This window comes from Gavialis gangeticus, unplaced genomic scaffold (genome assembly GCF_001723915.1).
Source record: "Gavialis gangeticus isolate Ggan-Ray unplaced genomic scaffold, GavGan_comp1, whole genome shotgun sequence".
NCBI classification, from domain to species: Eukaryota; Metazoa; Chordata; order Crocodylia; family Gavialidae; genus Gavialis; species Gavialis gangeticus.
In genome coordinates, this window is record NW_017729024.1 from 33,458,250 (window position 1) to 33,479,323 (window position 21,074).

Below are 21,074 nucleotides of genomic sequence, written 5' to 3' on the forward strand. Positions count from 1 at the left end.
AGATGCTTATCTTGCTGGGATCCTATGACCCCAGCTGACTTCCTGCCCTTTGGGCGGGGGGCTGGACTTGATCTTCCGAGGTCCCTTCCAGCCCTAATGTCTATGAAATCTATGAAAATGTATTAAGTTGCTGAATTGGAATCCTCATACCAGTTCATGTTACTCCTTTCTTTCTTCTTTTCTTTCTTTCTTTCTTTCTTTTTTTTTTGGTGCAATTAAATAATGTTTCTAGGTTATCTCCTAAAGATAGGTATCTGGATTCACAGACTGGCCTTTGAGGGCTTCATATTTTGAGTTTTTCTTTTAAAATGAGAGAATTGTTTACCTTGAAATGGTAGGATTGTTGTTTTTTTTACCGGGGTTACGTTGGCTCTAAACATTATTTTTCTGACTCGAACATTAAAATATTAAAAATATTTAAATATTAAAGCATTGAGACTACACAAAGGATTTCACTGAACGTGGATACATCTTTTGGTTGCATTATAAAGTCAGTAAATTTGATTTTTAATAATAAACACAGCTGATCTAAAATCCTAAATGACAGTGTCTAATTGGAAGACTTTCATTGTGAAATGTTTTACAAATTTTAAAAATACATCTGTGCTGTCACTGAAACCCAAGAATTATGAAATCATTTTTAGAATGTACAAGTACGGTTTGCATTTTGTGTCTCTCAAGTAACCAAAACTCCTAAATAATTCCAGTTTTGGATGCTTTAAAGTGTCAGGTCAGCTACCAAGAGCTAACCTGTAGAGTGCTAGAAAAAGATTTAAGAAAAATAATTCCATAGATTTAGAATTAGTGCAGCAGTTGCTTTTTGCAATGTGCTTTAAAAGAATCTGCAGATGTATATTTGCTTAGTTCTATATCATGCAGTGCTTGTTATTTTCTGCCTCTTTTAAGTATTTGAGCAAGTTTTATTTTGAAACAGAAGCTAAAATTCCATATGACACAATGCATGTGCATGCTCTGTTTGCTAATAAGCTTTAAGCAATAACATGTAAACAACATTATTATAGCTGCATAAATACTTAACATCTTTTAATACAGGTAAGTGAACTCTAAATAGCATCCTACGGGGTCGGGGTGGGGGGATCTTCATCATGTTACATTAGAAATGTGCTGACAACTTAGGTACAGTTTAAAAATTATCTATTTAAGTTTCGACATTATGTATAGGTTTCCACTTTTAATAGGTGATAAGTTAGTTGAACATGTATCACAGTAGAAATGCTTTCTTCCTTTGTTTTTATCTGAGCATAAATGTGTTCTGGAAGGTACGTCTGGCCTGGAACTTACACATCTTGGTTTTAGCCTGCAGATGACTTTTTTTGAAAGTTACAGTGGATTTCCTGTGAGCATCCTGAATTTTGTAAGGGATAATTGTCTGCATTGTGCGTTCAACAAATGAAATAATTCTAGCCCGCAGTTTAGAGAATTGTAGTAGGAGATCAAAGAACTTAATTTTTAAAACTTGCTGTATACAGTGCTACTTTGAGAGGTTAGTATCCTTGATTGGCTTGGAAAACATCTGGTTTCAATTCAGTGGTTGTTACCACCTGAAAAACTGCACTCAGTGTGCATGTCTATACATGTCCCTATGACGCCTTTGTTACTGCACCATCATTTAGTATTTCCTCTTGGAAGTACTAAACGACGGTACAGTGACAGCCTGTACAGCACCATGTGTGCAGCACATGACTATTTTTAGCTGCTACATTGCCATAGCAACAGGCTATAACAAGGCAGCACATTGCTATGGCAACATAGCTGCAGCATTACAGTTCTTGCCTGTGGATACTGCGTAGCTGTAGCACGTTGCTGTGGCAACATAGCATCATGTGTAGATGCACCTACAGTGCCCTAGAGGGTAGGGACAGAAGTTGCACATAAAGCAATTTAAATGATCAGAAACTGGTTAAACCTGTAACAGAGCGGAAGTTCAGTACACACAAAACACTTTCCAAATGACCAAAACCAGTTTAAAATAAATCTCATTGGATGTAGTACCAGACTTAACTGATTTAAGTCAAATCGGTTTATGGAACTTCTGTCTTGGATCCCTTCCTGGTTCAAGTAAACTTACAGTCCCCCGGCATCCCAGGATGCTTTGCGGCCCTGGGCTATGCTGCCTGCTCCAGTGGAGCAGGGGTAGTCTCGCCCCTCTGCTTGTTAGCCTGCTTCCTGCCTGCATCCATCAGCCCATAGGGACTATGGGCAGGGGAACAGATCCCCAGACCACACTAGCCAGGGTCTACACAGCTCATGGGGTGGAGGGAAAACCCCTGTGATGGGGGCTTTTCAAATCCTGGCAACCCTCTCCCTTCCACCTTCCCACTTCTCAGCTGCTGATTGCTTCAACAAGCTGCCCCAGAGGGAGGGAGAAGCAGTCCTCCAAGTTGGGCGCCTGCCCATGCAGCCCAGCACAGGGGCACTGGTGAGCTCTTGCCTTAGGGGACTTGCCTCCACCCCAATACGGTAGCAGCAATAAAGATTCCCTCCACCCCTGCCACGGTAGCAGCATTTCTGTTCAGGCAGTGCTGAGGGAGTTAACTGATTTCATGACTCATTATAATCTACCAATCTCCTTTTAGCTGCTTTTCACCCCACAGTCATTAGCAACCCTCTCTTGAGGTCTTGAGGTTGTATTAATTAAGCTATCTGTCGTTTAGCAATTTTGCTGTCTGTTAGCTATTCCTGGTCTTGTTTCTCTTTTTTCAAAGCTCTGCAGACTTCTTTAGCTTACTTCAAAATCTTAGGTCTGCCCATAGAGTCCAGTTTTCAGCAGCATGTACAGTTCTTCCTGAGCAGGAAAGGGAGGATGAATAAATTGAACATTAGGGTGTGTCCCTGCTCTACAAGGTCATAACTTTGGGAATATCCTTTTTATTTTTGATTCTGCCTTCCCAAAAAGAAGCTTGCTTTATTCAGAGGTGTGTGATATGTGAGAAAATTATGGTACCCCTAGGGACTGCTGTTGCATCTGCTTTTTGAAGACCAATTCCTGCTCTGGGTATAAGGGAGATCCTGCCTTGACAAGGAGATTAGGTTAGATGACCTTCTCTGGTTCCTTCCAGCTCTACTATTCTGTAATTCTGTGACGAACTAAATTAGGAAGTGCTTATTCTGCACTTCTACCCTCCATTCTTGCTGCTGCTTCTGATTCGAGCCTCAGTATTGCTCGTAATACAGAAAGCAATAATTTTAGAAGGTTATCTGACACCTACTGCCTCAACAGGCCTGACTTACCCTTTCTGCCTACAAAGAAAGAGGTGGCAAGGTAGGGGGCGGCCAGATTACCTGTTTATTTCTACAAAATGTACTTCCTAGTCAAGGGGTTTTCCTTATCAGTGTGGCTCAACTTCTGCTGCTTAGTGTGTTGCTTGACTTCAGTGACCTCATTTGACATCCTGTGCATCTTGATCTGCTTTCTTAGCCTCCTCCTGAAAGGAACCCTACTTCTGATATCAACACGTTGCTTTAAGCAAGGGGAAATTGCCAGATAGTCCATACTTTTCCTTCACCTTGCTTGCCATGAATTGGTCCTTTATGACCAACAGGCTAGTCTGACTATAGCTATGCCATGGTCCTTTATGACCAACAGGCTAGTCTGACTATAGCTATGCCATGGTCCTTTGTGACCAACAGGCTAGTCTGACTATAGCTATGCCATGGTCCTTTGTGACCAACAGGCTAGTCTGACTATAGCTATTTAAAATTTGTTACATGGGTTTTTTTTAGTTTTGTATAAAATGGCATAGACTCTTTCTCCCTTCCTTCCTGGTTTTTAACTGCAGATATGTCCAGTTTATGTGGCTTTTCTGGATGGTCTCATGGTTTTTTTGAGGTTTTGCACATTAATTAGAGAAGAAAGATGTTGAATCTTTATTAAAGACATGGGTCTTGCCTACCTTGAAGAGTCTAGTTTCAAAATGTATGTATTGAGTTAAATTCAGTCCCTCAAACCCAATAATTCAGTCCTCTTCTTTGCATGCAACTTAAGATTTTTACATCAGCTCAGGTTCCCAAATGAATTCTCCATAACCGTGGACTGTTACTCTGTGGTCTCATGGCTAACTTCTGAGGTATGCGGATTTTTCTTCATACGCACAAAAATCTGCATTCAGATGCCATTCACTTGATGACTTGCAAATGATTTGTATTGTTACTGTGGTGATATATTCTCCTCTTAATTCAGAACTAAGTCATTGTTTCTCAGAATTCCACGCTGTCTTAGGCCTTTTGCCAAGTAAACTTAAAGGTCCACAGAACCTCTTATAGGGTTCCTTTGACTTCAACTAAAACATGGATAAATAGTCTTTCAGAAAACATAGACTATTATAATTCTTCAGAATCTCAAAGGGAGGCCCCTCATTTCTCAAAAAATATGAGCACTGTATCTAATCCTGTAAGCATCTGCAACCTGTAACAGAATGTTTTGAAAACCCCTGTGTGCTGCCATAGCACAGATTAATAGTTTTCTGACCCTATTTCAGTAGCTCATCTTTATTCAGCAAACATTGAAGCACATGCTCGTAAGTAAGCTCGGTACTGTAGTGGTTGACTGATCTGAAGCTTTTTATGTGCTCTTTGGAGAGAAGCATGTGTTTAATGCAGCCTAAGTTTTAACTTTTGACTTGGTATCAACTGTAGATATTCTAGAGAGGGGGGACTATAGTTCTAACCAGAATTGTGTCTGGGCTCTGTCGTCAGGAGACAGGAAAACACTAGCAAAGTGACAGGCCTGGCTAATCAAAGAAAAATACCTTAAGATTTAAAAGAAATGCTGAAGCTTGGTTTGTTCTGTAAATGGCATGCAGTTCTGTCTGTTGTGTCTCTCGCACACTCTCCCTTGCCTCTTTTTGCACATGCATCTCTTTTTTTCTCTTCTCTCTGTCTCTCTCCCTTCTCTTGTCTCTCATTTAAAAAAACAAACCTAGATCAAAGAGAAATGATTCAACCATTTCACAGTTAAACTATTAACAATAAAGATAGTTAATGCTATGTTTGTGGGGTCACCTGAGTTAGCACATTTGTCTATAAATGTGTAGGCAGCTTAGGCACCTTTAGTAACAGGCATCAGATGGTCAACTGGTACCTATTTAGGTTAAGATTTATTAATGAGATTGATGGATGATAATAGCTTTGGAGGGTGTTAGTCATGCTACAAAGGACATAACAAATGCTACTACTATGTTTAATGCAGTGCTAAGGTTAAATGATTGAGTCAGAAAAATTTCAAGATGTGCACATTCAAGGTGACTGATGCAAGTTTGATATGTGATCACAAAATAGTTTGCATCCATTTTGACATAGTTTCAGAAGTTATATATTCAGGCTACACAGCACTTGAGCCACAAATGGTCAAATGGTTCTGTCCTTCCTATAGCCATGAGTGGTAACACACGTTGCACTCATCTCTAGAAATCAAGGTTCAAGTACTATAGATTTTTTCCCCTTTGAACTGGAGTGTGGTTGCCACAGATCATTTGGAGAAATATTTGTTGTATTGGCTCTTGATTCATGGCCCTGGAGGCTGTCAGGACTGAGGATCCCTGAGCTAGATGATCGTTGTTTTAAAAGGCACACCATCTCCACAAAAATAGCAATTTCCTTCTTGACAGGCTGGATACTTAAGTTTGTAGACTAGTGGCTCCCTATTGTTTAACCAGTGTCCTGTTCTATGAAGTAATCTGCATTAGCTTTGGATATTGTTTGAGAATTAGTACAGTAAAATAAAAAGAGATGCCAGCTTTTTTGCATCTTAAGGAAGTGGTAAAATCAAATCCTGAAAACACGTATCTGTGAGGCTTCTATCATGAATATTCACCTAGTTTTTAATGATTTTGTATTTTTTAGTTTCTTCCCCTATAGATGATGGTGAAAAACAACAGAAACGTTTTAGACTTTCCTCAAAATTGTCTCCAAAAGAGAGTCCCCAGTCTCCATCATCACCAACAGTGGAACAGGGATCTCCACCTTACAGGGAAAAATTTATTCCTCCTGAACTTAGTATCTGGGACTATTTCATAGCAAAGGTAATTTTTACTATTGTAAAATATAAACTGTGCTCTTTCTAGGACAAGTAATAATAAAGCAGAAACTAGGTTATACAGTATAACCTCATAAATCTGGCATGCTTGGGATTGAGCACCTGCCAGAAATTTGAAGGTTCTGGATTTTTTAAACCAGAGTGGCAGCCGGTCATGGCTTGTCGGGGGTGGGAGCAGCGGCTCGGCCTGAACCAGCAGTGGCGCAGGGTGTTGGACGGTGGCAGCAGCTGCTGTGTACAAGCTTCCCCTTCCACTGCTCTGGGACCAGCTGCCACTACTCCCCAATGTAGTATATTTTTTTAAGTGTTGGATTTTCGAGAATTCCAGACTTTTGATGTCCAGATTTATAAGGTTATACTGTGTTTCCGTTTCTGCTTTTAAAATAGGGGATAAAAAATCATCTATTTTTCTTACTCAGATACCCAAAATATTCTTAAAATAATGCTCACTAAATTTTTGCAAGGGTGAAAAGGGTAATCATGGAATTGATTCAATCTCAAATACCACTTTACTGGATATGAATGATGATGTTCTGAAACATTGCTCATTTAGATTGCAGATGCACATGTTTGTGCATTGGAGGATAAAACAACACAGTGTTAAAAATGTACCTTCTGTTTGAAATGAATAATTAAGGCAAAAACTTTTTTGTGTACTTACTAGAAATCAAACTAAATTTTATAAAGTACAGTTCCTCAATTTAATTTAAAAAAAGGATTGGGAGTTCTTGACTCCAATTCCTGAATGGACTCATGCCAGTCTCTCTCATCTCTTTTCCCTTGAAAGAGAGAGAATCTGTTATTAACTCATTATACCTCTGAAGTAATTCTGCTGTTTACATAATTACTCTTAAGATCAGACCCTTCATTTTCAAAACAGGAAAAAACATGCTTCCCAGACCCTCTTGGTTTTCAGCTTTGACTACTGTATCGTGTGGGTCACTTCATACACAATGGTTTTCCCTCTCAAGCCATTTAAAATAGCAGAAATCAGCCCCTTATCCTATCAGTCTGTGTGTCATCCACTCTCTGAATATTGCAACTGATATCTATTCTTCAATACATAAGCTATGTCTACATAGCAAACTTGCCATACCTGGCAGCAATGCCCTTGAACACTTCCTACTGCACAGCATGGGCTGCCCCCTCAACTAACGCAGCCTGGCTGTGTCCATACCTCTTTACTGGTTGGCTAATAAGCATGGTATTTACCTAATTGATACTATCACTATGTACTTGCTTTCATGTCTTGTTACATTGCCCTTCTATCCTCCTCTGTGATGTCTGCGCTCTTTTATAAAGTATTCCTCAACGGTTCCCCTAATATAATTTGTGAAAGGAATATCCATAATGGAATAGGAGTAAAGCAAGGGTGGGCGGTTATTTCAGCTGGAGGGCCACTTAACAATTCTTGGTGAGCTGTCAAGGGGCACAAAGGTAGCCTCGCCCCTTGCCCCGCCACCCTGGTTGCCATCTTGAACCCGGAAATTCCAACCCTTCCCCTTTCCCCCAGAAGTATTCCTTTTAGCTAGGGGATATGCCATCTTGGAGCAAGAAAAAAGACAAATTATATTCTAAAAATCAAACATACATTAATTTGATTTTAAAAAAATATTGTTTTCCTGATTTATATGTGTTTGTGTAGTGTACATAGAGATGATTGCATAATAGCTTAAAATGAAGTCTTACTTTTGTATATTGGTGGGGGGGTATGGGTGGATGGGTATAGGGTTTGTGGCAGCTGTACTAATTCCAGAATGATTATTTTAATAAAGAATATATTTCAAACTATTGTAATGACTGATTTGATATGATATGACAAGAATGTGTTTAATTTTATGATGTCACTATGTTTGTGTTTTAAACGAGCAAAATGCTTTTCGACAGAAATAGTTTTTCTGATTACATTCTTTCATACATATATATTTTTAGCCTTTTCTTCCATCCTCACAAAGTCGAGTAGAGTATGATTCAGAGGAGAGCCAAGGAAGTGATGATGAGGAGGGGGAGGAAGATGTTTTTGCATCAGATTCACAACTTCAGGAGCATTCTAATTCAAATTCATACAGGTATAAAAGACTTAATTTTAATATTTTTTTCTGATGCTGTTGACAGCAAGTATATTTCTAGGTACTTTATGGATGAGAAAATATGGCAATAACTCAAGAAATGTAAGTGTTTCTTAGGAATGTTTATAGAATGCCTAGTTTTCAATAAACAAGCACAATATTTTGATGGTTTCTTTATTATTATTTATTATTATTAATATTATTAATGATAATAATTAAAATGCCTTGGCAGTCAAGGTATCCTTAACATTACAATATAATTAAAGCAGGAGTATCAGAGGTATGGCCCTCAGACTGGAACTGTTGGACCTTGGGATCTGGCCTGTGGTTGTTAGACCATCTCACTATTTACTGCACGTAGTACACGCTGGCCCTGGCACATGGAGCTGGTCTGGCGAGTGCTGCACCTGGCACCCATGCCAGACCTACCCACAACCATTCCTGTGTGCTGGAGCCAGTGCACAGGACCAGTCTGGATGTTGGCACTGTATCAGCTCATGCCCCAGGCTGCCTCTGTGTGCCTTGTGCAGCGCAAGCCCCGGTCCAGTGCTGGCATGTCTTATATGCAGGACATGGGGATGGATTCAGTGGTCTTTCTGTATGTGGCGTGAGGAGCTGATCCAGGCCACATGCACCCTGCCAAATCAGCCCTGCGCTCTGGCTCTGGGGCCAGCACCTCACGTGCGCCTTTTGCTGGCTTCCTGCACAAGCCCTGCACTGGTGTCGGCATACACTGTATCAGCTGTCTGTCAGACCAGCACTGTGCCCTGGCTCTGGTGTATGGGTCCAGACTAGCCTGCAGAGTGGCACCACGCCTCTCATCTGGCCAGCGGCACCATTTTTTTGGTTAAATCTAGAAATAGTCCTATCTTTGACTATAGAGAAGCGTCAAGCTTTTTTTTAAGAAAGATTATAATATGAGATCATAATGACTTATTATATTTCTATAGTTGGTCACTGATGAGATTGACTATGATTCAGATGGTGCTTCATAATTTGAAGACTTTCTATCCCTTGGCCGGACATGATCTTTCAGGTAATCTAGCAGCATAGTTGACTTTTTTCAGTTGCTTTGGCTGGCTTTATCCTGACGCTGTTTTATTTTTTTTAGAGAGACTGGTACACTGTAAAATACCATTCAACAGTTAGATTATTTTGATTTTAGAGACTACAAACATTAGCCTGATTATTTGGGGATATTTTTGCATGTTCTGTTGAGTTTGTTGTCTACCTTGTAATCACTTATAGCTGTCAGTAACATGTCTTACTGGCTGTTTAGTATTTCTTACTGATTAATTAATCCTGTACTTATTTTGTTATTCACAATACATAATTTATATTATTGTTTTACTTCTCTGTTCTAAATATCTTGGTTCCTTTTCCATATCTCAGTCTGCTATAAAGCAATACAGGGTAATTAATCTCTTTACATTCCGATTTCTACTTTCATCGTGTTAAGTGAATTTAGAAAGTGCTTCATTGCAATATAGATTTTTAGTGGAGGAATTCACACTAAGATGCCAATATAATTTACGTTTCTTTGCTTTGTCCTTTTAGAACTTCCAGTTAGCTCCCCACTGTGTCATGCAGTCCTAAAGACACTTCAGCGCTGGGAGCAAGTTCTTCTCCGACGGCTTGAGTTATACGGTGGCCCCCCTCAAAATTTTATTTCAGTTCATGCACCTGAGGAAGCATTATCTGCAGGTCCTGCACTCCTTCGCCACAAGGTTTTGCTTGAACCTACAAACACTCCTTTCAGGTGTGCATGTGACTTATATACTTTTTTTATAATCATTCTAATGTATATCATAGTCATTCATTACCTTTCCTTCATAAGGCAAATGATGGGCCTTTTAGATGCTTTCAGAAATACATGTTTGCATGTATGGTTACTATAACGTTAAGTGAAGATGCCCCATTAGAACCATATCTAGCCCATCTGGATGGGCAAATGCTTGATTTTCTTTTATAACTGAATGCTCAAATGATATGCATAGTTAAACAGGTATATGCATTCTTCTGAGTCTGGCTCTGATGTGAAAATATCAGCTGCAGAGAGAGCAGTCCGATTTGGTGGTCCTCAGACTCTGATGTCGAAAACTCATCTCACTATTACTGCTTTTATGGAAGCTGTTGCTTCAGTACTACAGTAGGGAGCTTTAGTCACTTTGGTGTATGACTCTATGGGTGATGGACAGGAAGAATGTACTAAATCTTTCATCCCCATTGTGAACAAGTTCATATCAAACAGATCAGAACAAATCTAGGATAGTATCTAAAATGTATAACCCCTCCCTCCACCTGCACCCTTTTGAATAGGATATAAATCAAAAGAAAAAGTAACTTTCCAGCTGTTATCCATGTTGATCATGGATTTGATATTGCATCATAAAGCTAAAAATGTAGTGTCAGCAAAGTGTTTGTTTTATAGGGCAATATAGACTCTGTACCTCTTTTTTTTTTTATATCAAGTTTGTCATTAAAACAGGAAATCATGAGAAGTTGCTTTTTTAGGTCCCTATGCTAGAGCTGACTGAAACATTCTCCTTTGAAAAACAGCTCCATTTAGAGCGATTTCTAGAAGTCTAAAAATTGCTCTCTCTCCAAATTGGCTGTGGGTTCATTCTGTCAAATAAATCCAGAATCGATCCAGCACTCCAGAGGTTTCCTTTAGCTATTTCAAACCATCAGCACAATCTAAGGAATTTGTTTTGCACAGTATTAAATTTGGGTATTTAGTATGTTGGTCTCGTGAAAACAATAAGAATTCCGTAAAACCATTTTGTACATTGCATAGGAATAATTAGTAGCCACTGTTTCTGTGTGGGAGTGGGAGTTCTTCCAGATTCCTTCATGGTTTTGAACTTAGCTTAGAGTTTTCAAGAATTGTGGGATATGTACAGAATAATCAGTTTCCAAAATATGGAATTCCTTTCTTTGACAGCCAAAAACAATATTTTTTTGTATGCTTCCCAGTGCTCAGAAGGCTCCAACACCTTGGAGAGATCTTCTGGTGGTTGGTTTTTTGCTGCTTTGTATTTCCTAGGGATGAGGAAACTAACAGAAAGCATAAAATGGCAAGGACCACATTTAAATTGCAGTTTTCCAATTGACAGGGAAGGCTCATTTTTATTCAGTTTGTTTAAAATATGAAGCGTTCACAAGCTATATGAAAGTGCAACCTGTTTTGGTAGAGAGCAAGTTCAGGTATGTCTGCTTTGAGGTTACAATCCCATTTCATTTTGCCACTTCCCTTGGCAATCTTCAAGTACAAATAATAAGGCGCATTGATTAAATTATTAAAATTTAACATAACCTAAACTAGAGGAGGAGAAAAGATTTTTTTTTTCTCTACATAGCTTCAAAACATACTTTATACAATAATTTAAGTTTTTGTAATGAAATAATTTCCCGTAGATATGCAGTGATATGTCTGTTGTTCATATTCCAGAACAGATATCCTGGCAACTGTTTCGCCATTTTGTTTCAGTGTTTGTCAGTATTAGCTGCTGTTATTCCCAAGGACATTGGTCAAATGGGATAAAATCTATGGGCATTTGTAGACGATGGATTAAAGCAGTTAAATGCCCTTTTGCACCTTTTTAATTGTGTTGCTGTTTGCACAAGTTTGCAAATTTGTCGGCATGTTGCACGTTAATTCCAGCCAGTGCAGCAAATTCGGTGCATAATGTGTCTTAAATGACTTTGGGACGCAACAAATGACTTCGGGGTGCAGCAAACTAAAATACTGCCGAGGAGTTTTTGTTACCTTACAGCCGCGGCGGGAATCACTGGGCTCCGTACAGCGCAGGAGTCTGTGCAGACAGCCCCAGCAGGCAGCCACACAGCAGCCCAGGAAGGCAGGCTGCACTGAAGGGAAAGAAAAACAAAAAAGCAAAAATCAGTGAGCCTCGTCTTTTTTTTTCCTTCCCTGGAGCCTGCCTGGCTGCCTGCCTACCTGAGCTGTGCTGGGGCCCGGTGCTTTTCTCTGCAGCTGCAGTGCCCCCTGGGACCACCCAAGCTGGGTGCCTCTGGGTGCGTGCTGCCTGGGGGGCCCTGCCACTGCTGTGGAAGGAAGCACCGCCCCCACCCACCCTCGGCCCTTGCAGCTCAGGCCCACTGGCAGCTCGCTCTCTCCTCCCCACCTCTGGAGAGGCAGGTAAGGACACGAGTGTGCATGTCGCAGGGGTTTACTTTTCCCTGAATTCAAGCACTGTTTTTAAAAAACCTCCGCTTCAATCTAAACCCCTGTGTTATCTACAAATGCCCTGTCTGACAAGAGCAAGAACTCAGCATTTTTAGGAACTTGAGAATTTACGCTGATACTATTAAGTTTGTTTCTCTCCCTGTGCAGGGATTTTGCCAGTTTCTAAAGTAACTGATTGTATAGTATAACATTCAGCACTCATGCTGCAATACAAGATTATTAGACGTAAATATTTGCGTGCTAATCTGTGACAGTGATCCATGGATGCTTCAACTCTTGATTTGCTTTTATCCATTTGTCATAATGTTAACATTTCTTTTTCCTCACTTTATTTAGGTAGAATTTTATGTGAATTACTTTAGAACTTCATTACTAGCATGATAGCATAAACTTTTTTTTAAACTTTGATCAGCAGATCTAAAAGTCATGTTGCGTTGTCTGTGAAGAGGCTTTGGCAGTACCTGGTTAAGCAGGAAGTAATACAGGAAACATTTATCCGAAATATATTTACGAAGAAAAGATGCCTCAATGAGGTCTGTATATTATGCAAAATATATATAATGTGTTAAGCCTTTATTAAGTTATGGCATCTGAATGCTTGTTTTCACAGAACAAAGACTTGTATAGGTAATATGGTTGGTATTTGAGGACGTGCCTAGATCCAAATCTGCTGTTTTAAAAAACTTCGTTGTGTTGGTGTGTGAGCTTGCTATACATCTGCTCAAAATGAAAATAGCCAGTATCTGCCTCATGAATGACATAAAATAAACCCTTGGCTAGAATAATAGGTTGACTCAAGCTATTGGTAGAAGTTACCTTAAAAAGAGTGGCAGTTTCTATAAAACTTTATCAATCAAAGATTCTGATTTGTAACGTAATTAAGCAAAGCTTTGAAATTTGATTTCTCCTGACCAGCTTAGTTTGTGTGTTATTACAGTTTTTCACTGAATTGCACCCTGTTGCATTCTAGTTTTAAAGAAGCAAAATAAATGCAGCACTCCAGTGTGCCAGGTACAGCACTTGATAGGGTACATCTGTACCCTACCAGGCCATAGTCTAGCTGTTTTTTTTCTTCCTTTAAGTACGCAGTTTTTAATAAACTGGTTAGCTGAAATTGGTGTACAAAAATGTCTGTCCTCTACCACATACTTGCTACTGCACTTCTCTCAGTTAAGTATGTGTAAACTTCTATAAGGGTTCTCTCTTCAGCCTCAATAAATAAAACAGTTAATCAGGTTTCCCTATGCGAACATTCAGAGTACTCAATGAAAATGATAGCACTAACAGTCAAATCACATCAAACCTTAACTTAGTTATTATAGTGGTGAAATGTTACCTAGTACAACCTCAGAACACTGCAGTGCAACAAAAGGTGGTATTCCTTCAGACCGAGTTATCCTGTTAATGGTATTTTAAAGCTATTTTGTTCTTTAAGCATAAGTTAGAATAAAAATTAATGTAGGGTAGGGACTGTTACATTTTTTCAGTGATTAGATGTAGTTTGTTTAGTGTACAGCTTTTACTGTTCTTTCTTTTCCTATAACCTTTTCCTACAATTTCCCCATTTTTCCTTCTTTCAGATAATTTTTTTAAAACTAAAATTTAAAATGACTTGAAAAACTAACCTCACATTGCTTGAAAGCATCTCAAGTCAGCTTCAACTGCTAGTTAATTCCTTTATTCTCCTCCTCCATGCTTCTTACTCCATTTGCATTGAATCCTATCCACAGTGTATCCTTCATGACAGTATTTGACAAGACAGTGATGCAAGAAATGAGTAGTCCACATCATAGAAGACTGACTGGGAGAAATTGGGGGGAAACAACTGAATCAGAAAAAAGTGTAATATGGACAGCTAAGGGCAAAGTAGCAATCTAGCCAGAGCAGCAAAGACATAAGGGTGGGTTAACTTGTCCTGTTTCTCTGTAGCTTCAGCTGTACTGCTAGTTTAAAGCTGCCTTGTATGCTTCTACAATACACTGTAGTCATTTCTGTGGGCCAGCTGCATTAGTACTGTCTCATTCATGTGCTGTATTCTTCAGTGTGCTCAGGAAATACAGTTAAGTTCAGATGTGTATGTTTGTGTGGTCATTCACTTATAACATCTTAGCTGTATTTGATTTTGTTAGTATGAAGAAAAACAATAACCCTGAAAACAGTAACCCTTGGTCAATCCAGACTCTTGATCATAAACTGCTTTTGCTTTATACTGAGCTGGTGATAACGATCACTCTCAAGTTATCCCCTGGAGCAAATAATTCAAGAGTAAACTTAACCCATTCTTCTCTGGTCATGGCACTACTGGAACAAGACAGTGGAGAAAATAACTGAAAATGTTTCTTTTCCTCTCCCTTCAAGGCATTTTTCTGACAAATGTTTATTTAAAGTTGATAACAATTCATTTTTTCTACAGGACAAAGGTGATACCAAATATTTCAAAAGTGCTTCTTAGTGCTTCAGAAGCAATTGCAGTGGCCACCTCAGAATAGAGCAGAGCTGGTAGCCATGTCCTTAAAGCGATAATGGCATTTTAAACTCCTGTAAATCCGGCTCTTGATTATTATTAATAGACAGGTGGAGTCAATAGGGGTATCCACCCAGGGTAACAATGTGGTGTAGGGAGGGTGCAAAAACATGTGGCTGCTGCCGGTAGCCACACGTTTGTGATTGCAGTGACTACTGGAAATTACCTTTTCCACTTTGCCCAGGGTGTCTAGCCACGTTCCTGTACTACTGTTAATGCATTGAGAATGTCATCTGTGAGGTCCAGCATTTTAAGCAGACAACTGAGAACTGAAGTTGATAAGCTATTATATAGCATAATTAAAATGATTTCTGTAGCAAACTTAAATTTAGAATACATACTTAACCAAATATATATGTATGTAAACTATCTGTGCAAATCAGTGTGTTGTCTTAATTGTTGTGTGTCGGGAAAATTAACATAGGATTAAGGATTACCACAGTGTTTTTCATGTTGCATCTCATCTTTAATTTTTGTCATGTGGTTATTCTTTCTTGGTAAAGTCATTAGAGGACCACAGTGAAACCGTCAAAAATTCTATGATGGAGGAGCCCATCAACAATAAGGTACATTATCATAATATTAAAATTAAATTCAACATTTTAGTCTTTCTAGAGGTAAAACTTACTGTTGACATACATAAAACTGATATTCACTGTTAACTCCTTTTGAAAACTTGGCTGTGTAACAATTTAAACTGAAATCTGAGCTTCATAAGAAGTTAGAACAATAACATTGTATAGGACATTTTGTAAATCAAAACCAAATTCTAGTCTCTCATTTGCACTGAAACGTGTTTTGTGTTAGTCAGCAGTATACATTTTATACATTCTAAAATGTAGTTTTTGTAGTAATTGTATAAGTAAATAATGGTTTGCATTTGTGTGCCACTTAAATTCAGGCGGCTTGTAAAGTGTAAAGCAGCAATGCCAGAGAAGTAAATGTCAAAATCATTTTATCGCTAGGTCATTTGAGGCACAGAAGCTATGATTTTCCTGGTATCCTCAGGTTAGCAATAGCAGAATAGGGAACAATACTCAGGAGCTCTGGATGGGCTGTAACCACAGAACTGTGCTTCTCCAGGCAAAATAGAATCCTGAGGACCTTGTTATATGGGAATTTTGAGCAGCTCCGGAAGCTCTTAACACCTGGATTGTCTGCACATTAGCACCTGAAACTAGTTGTAACCACTCATTATGTAGTTCAAAGATGCACCACTCCAGGGTAGTATGATCTCTGACCTGTCACCCAGCTCATAAAAACACCCCACCCTACCCCATTGTCCTTGCTTTCCAGCTGGCCTGCATCTAGCCCACTGCTTCCCAGCACTCCAGATCACCCCTCACTAGCCGGCCCACTGTCCTCTTACTTATGACTGCCTGCACTGTCTGTCCTGGGGGAGTAGGCAGGGAAGGGTTAACCCGGGGGTGGGGAAAATGCAGCCTGTGGGCCGGATGCAGCCAGCCAGGCCATTCTATCCAGCCCTCAGGGCCCCTAAAAATTTTAGAATATTAATATTTATCTGCCCCTGGCTACCTGTCATGCGGCCCTTGATGGCTTGCCAAAACTCAGTAAGCCCAAAATAATTGTCCACCCCTGGGTTAACCCCTGAGACAGACAGCATGGGCAGCCACAAGTACTTGGCAAGAAGGGGTTGGCGTGGGGGTGCAGAGGAGGAAGCCTGGAACAAGGGAGGTGGGGGAATTCTAATCATTTCTTCCTCCAGGACCCCACTGCCTTGAATATGTGACTGCTCCAAACTGTAGCTAACACTAACATTGATCACCATTTGTGCAACTCACAGTATAACGTGTTACAAGGCTCTTATACTTATCAGTTCTAATCATGGTCTGATATTAATTTCATTCTTTAGTATTCATTATAACTTCTATCTATAGCTTTAGTTTTTAGCTAGCTTTAGTGTTCAGTATTATATGAGCTTACGAATTTGAAGTACTATAATTTTCATGGGTCCTAATATTAAGTGATTCATAAAATTTTTAAACCATTTTAAATATTTACACTGAAATTTTTAAGAATGATTCTAAACTTTTCATATGTGTTTTTTCATCTCTCTGTACTTCAGTACAGTAGTTCTGGAATTGATCTATAGTGAAGTAGTATTACTGCATTGCATTGTTGCAGCAGAGAGCTTACTAAACTTAAGCATAATTCATATCCCAATTTTTCTGTTGGCATTCACGTTTTGAAGGATTTCATTGCCTGGTTGTGGTTTCCATTTGTTCCTGCAGGAATTATTCAGATCTAGCATTATGGATAATACTTACAACTTGAACAATGATTCAGTGATATCAGTACTCCCTGAAGGGGGATCATCTTTAAAGTTCTACTGTACCTTGGTATATAACTGAGACAACATTATGCACTCAGTTTCAATGATGAAAATGCTTTAGAAAGCTAACAGATCGGATACCACCTTTAGTTGGGGGGGAAAAAATCAAGAGAGAATGTTTTGCCGTCATACACTTAAGCTATATTCTTTTGGAATAATAAAATGTGCGAGATAGTCCAGCATGCTTTTAGACTGGAAACAGATATTGCGTTCATGCCTGTTTGTTCTGGCATAGAAATACCTTGTGGATTTAGCATGTACACACATTGCACTTCTAATCAGGATTTAGTGATGGCCCACGTCTGACTCAAATCGGGTCAGACTGGTCCACAGCCTTTAAAGGTTGCCCACCCCTGAGCTAATGTATCAAATTAAATAATACGTAGGCCTTATTAAATAAAGCTTAAAAAGAGGACAGCTTGCTACACAATACCAACACTTACAAGTAAATACAGTTAAAAATACATAAAGTTGAAATAAAAGATAATCGAGAGCTTGAATATCTGAGATTAGGATAACCAAGGATGCATTGTTACTTAGGCAATCCCTATGCAGTAAAAGGAAGCTAAATTGGTTAATATTTGAATGTTCTGTTGTTTCCTCAGTGATATCAGTTGTTTATTCTACTGGACACACGCTACGTAAGAAACACACAAGTTTTTTGTTTATTAGCACGTGATTAAATATTTGGCTTGCATTAGTCTACTGTAAAACAAATGTTGCATGTGCTTATATGTACTTATACAGGCATCTTATTTTTTCTGAATACAGATAGAAACTGATCTGGGATATCCAGGAAGTAAAGCACGAATTATTCATAAAGAGTCTGACATCATTACTGCTTTTGCTGTCAATAAAGTGAGTATAAAGAAACTTTTGTTTCTTTAAAATTGTTATTTTTTATTACACTATATTTTAGACTGTTAAATAGATGCATTCTAACACAGTGACAGTGCTACTGCAGTATTGCCAACTCCATCATGTCAAAAATCATGAGACGAACTCTTAAAAAATCAAGATTAGCATGTAAATCATGAGATGCTATTTTTGAAGTGTGTGGGGAGGTGGTAGACACAAACACACAGCCAGTACCCAGCTGGTAAGTGGATGGGAAGGGATGGGGGCTGAGATCAAGGCCCTCACGGTGAGGGAGGGAGTAGGGCAGGAACAGTGGCTGGGGTGAATGGGGCTCCAGGGCTGGTACAGGTCATCCAGAGGCACGGTGGGGTGGCACAGTTCTCCCCACAGCTGTGTGTACCCCGAGGGTATGGCTTAGTTCCCCCCAGGAGCTCAGCCATGTGATGCTAGTGTGCTTCCTGCCATTGGGTGGGCAAAGGACACACCTTGTCCCCTGCCTGCCCAGCAGGTGGCAATGGCATCATGCAGCTGAGCTCCTGAGGCAAAGGCAGCAGGGTGCAGAGTCCCAACCTGCAGTGGGTAATTCACCTCTGCACCGTGGGGAGCATATGCCCTTCATTCCTCCCCCAGGGTGCGTGCTGCAGTGGGAAGCCACGCGCCATCCCCTGTACCTCTGGATGTGCCACCTGTGGGGCACAGAGAACTCTGGAGCCCCATTCACCCCAGCCCATACCCCTGGGAGCCATGCGTTAGCCATGTGGTGTGTCCTCTGCCCACAGTGCAGGTAGCCCACCTCTGTCCCTAACACAAATCCAGGGGGCACGTGGCCCCCCTGCGTCCCCAAGGGTTGAACCCCCACCATTCCCCGGATGAGCTGCCCGCCACACAACGTGCCCCATTCACCCCAGCCTCTGCCCCACTTGCTTCCTCACCATGGGGGCCTTGATCTGCTCTTCTCCTGCCCCCAACCCTTCCTTTTCCCCCCCCATCCCATTCCCCTCCACAGAATTACCAGCTGGGCTGTCTCTACATGTGCTGGAAGGCAAATCCTGAGATCTCAGGGTTGTATCCTGTGATCGCAGGTTAGGGTTAATTTGATTTAGAAATCGAGTCTTGTGACTGTTTTTGTGAGAGTTGGCTTTACTGCTACTGCTTGCCTGCAGTATGGCTCAGATTCCTTTGTCCAGGTTCACAACAGTCATGCTGTAGAAAATCAAAACTGAACAGTGTTTGCCTCCCCCAAGTTTGTCTTCCTACCTTTATCTTTCACTGAGCGGTAGACGGAGTGAAGAAGGGGCAATTTCACTTTGCCACCTTTCCTTAACAGAAATATACGGGTACTCCTTATTTAACATCATCCCGGTTAATGTTGTTTCGTTATTACGTTGCTGATCTATTAGAGAACATACTCATTTAAAGTTGCGCAATGTTCAGTTATAACGTTGTTTGGTCTCTGCTTGCTAGTAGGTGACATAATTGGATTCACTTAACATTGTTTTGCTTAAGTTGCATTTGTCAAGAACATAACTACAACGTTAAGCGAGGAGTAGCTGTACACTTCAGGCAAGGAGAGGCATGGAAGAGTTGCAGTAGGGGAAAGCATCTTTCTCCTGTGTTTCTTTTCTTGATCAAACCATTGAACTTTTATGTAGAATGGAGAGAAAGAGGGGAAAGAGAAGGTAGCAATCTGAGAGAACTTTCCTACCTACACATGTCCATAAGGTGTTTGGATACTAAAATTGTAAAATAAGAATGCATGGAGTAATCTATAAGCAAGCTATATGATCCTCCCAACAAGAGAGAGCCTGGGCCTCCTGAGGGGGAGAGGGCTTACAATTTTAATAACGTAAATCTGTTACCATCCTAGACGGTCAGACACTGACTTTCAAATGTATCTCAACTTCACCCTCTAACTTCATCTTCTTTGTTTGCAGTCATAGGCACCTGCCTAATTTACAGGCACATGTTTGCCCCTGCAGATCAGCTAGCTAGTGGTCTGCAAACAAGTGCTAGCAAAAGGATAATTCCAGTTGAAACAGTGAGTCCCCAGAGAGGGCCTTTAATGTTCTTTGTTTTGTAACTTTTTCAGGCAAATCGGAACTGCATTGCCATAGCTTCCAGCCACGACATTCAAGAACTAGATGTTTCTGGGATTCTAGCTACACAAATCTATACGTGGGTTGATGATGAAATAGAAACTGAAACTAAAGGGTATGTTTATTATATAAACAATTTTATCAGCTTTGGCAATTTTGCGGTATGTCAGTTGCACTGAATGTGGATTAATCAATGATGTTGTTTAAAGAACCCATCTAATCATCACTCTGCTTGCAAATGTTACATTTATAGGTCTGATGACTTTTTGGTTGTACATGCTCGTGATGATCTGTCAACCGTTCAGGGTACTACACCTTATACTCACAGCAATCCTGGCACCCCTATAAACATGCCTTGGCTTGGTAGTACACAGACTGGTAGAGGTGCATCTGTGGTAAGTCAATTGTGGAAGAAGTTTTTAATAGACCTATATTTTTGCATGCCTTTCATAATTACCAGTTATGCTTCCATATTGGCATGTAAAGAAGCATAGTTCTTATGTGCAATAACAGTGGAAGCTGTACTTTCCTATTCTAGGAAGTGGCATAAACTGCTATGCATTGCTCATCCTTTTCCTCAGAATTCATGGATTAAGGGACTACACTTAATTTCAAATGCACTAATTAAAAGATGTCTGTCTTCAGTAAATTAAACGGGTTAAATAACCTAGAGAGAGGTAGTTAGCAGTGTTATCAAATGGACATTCCATCACTGACATCAGCGTGGCCATTCTTATGCAACAAAACTTTGAAAATGACCAGGAGATTGCAGAACTGTCTACAGACTGTATTGGGTTACGTATGTTCTAAACTGAGGCTCTGGATTTTTATCCCAATTCCTGAGTTAGCTTTTATAAGCCCTATGTCCAGGGTGAATTTGATTTAAATCATGTTTTAAATCACTAGCTAGGA

At 40.0% G+C, this 21,074-nt stretch overlaps 1 protein-coding gene across 5 annotated transcripts in view; it reads left to right on the forward strand.

The window, feature by feature from the left end:
• DMXL1 (Dmx like 1) overlaps positions 1-21,074 on the forward strand; it is a 175,765-nt gene that overhangs the window by 130,795 nt on the left and 23,896 nt on the right. For 2 of the 5 annotated variants that reach the window (XM_019517004.1, XM_019517006.1), the window contains exons 29-37: positions 5,863-6,041; positions 7,988-8,124; positions 9,075-9,160; positions 9,682-9,883; positions 12,744-12,864; positions 15,359-15,421; positions 17,980-18,066; positions 20,156-20,277; positions 20,416-20,557. In XM_019517004.1, the coding sequence (XP_019372549.1) occupies positions 5,863-6,041; positions 7,988-8,124; positions 9,075-9,160; positions 9,682-9,883; positions 12,744-12,864; positions 15,359-15,421; positions 17,980-18,066; positions 20,156-20,277; positions 20,416-20,557 (1,139 nt within the window). The remainder of the gene's footprint in view (positions 1-5,862; positions 6,042-7,987; positions 8,125-9,074; positions 9,161-9,681; positions 9,884-12,743; positions 12,865-15,358; positions 15,422-17,979; positions 18,067-20,155; positions 20,278-20,415; positions 20,558-21,074) is intronic. The other 3 variants (XM_019517005.1, XM_019517007.1, XM_019517008.1) reach the window with 2 other exon arrangements.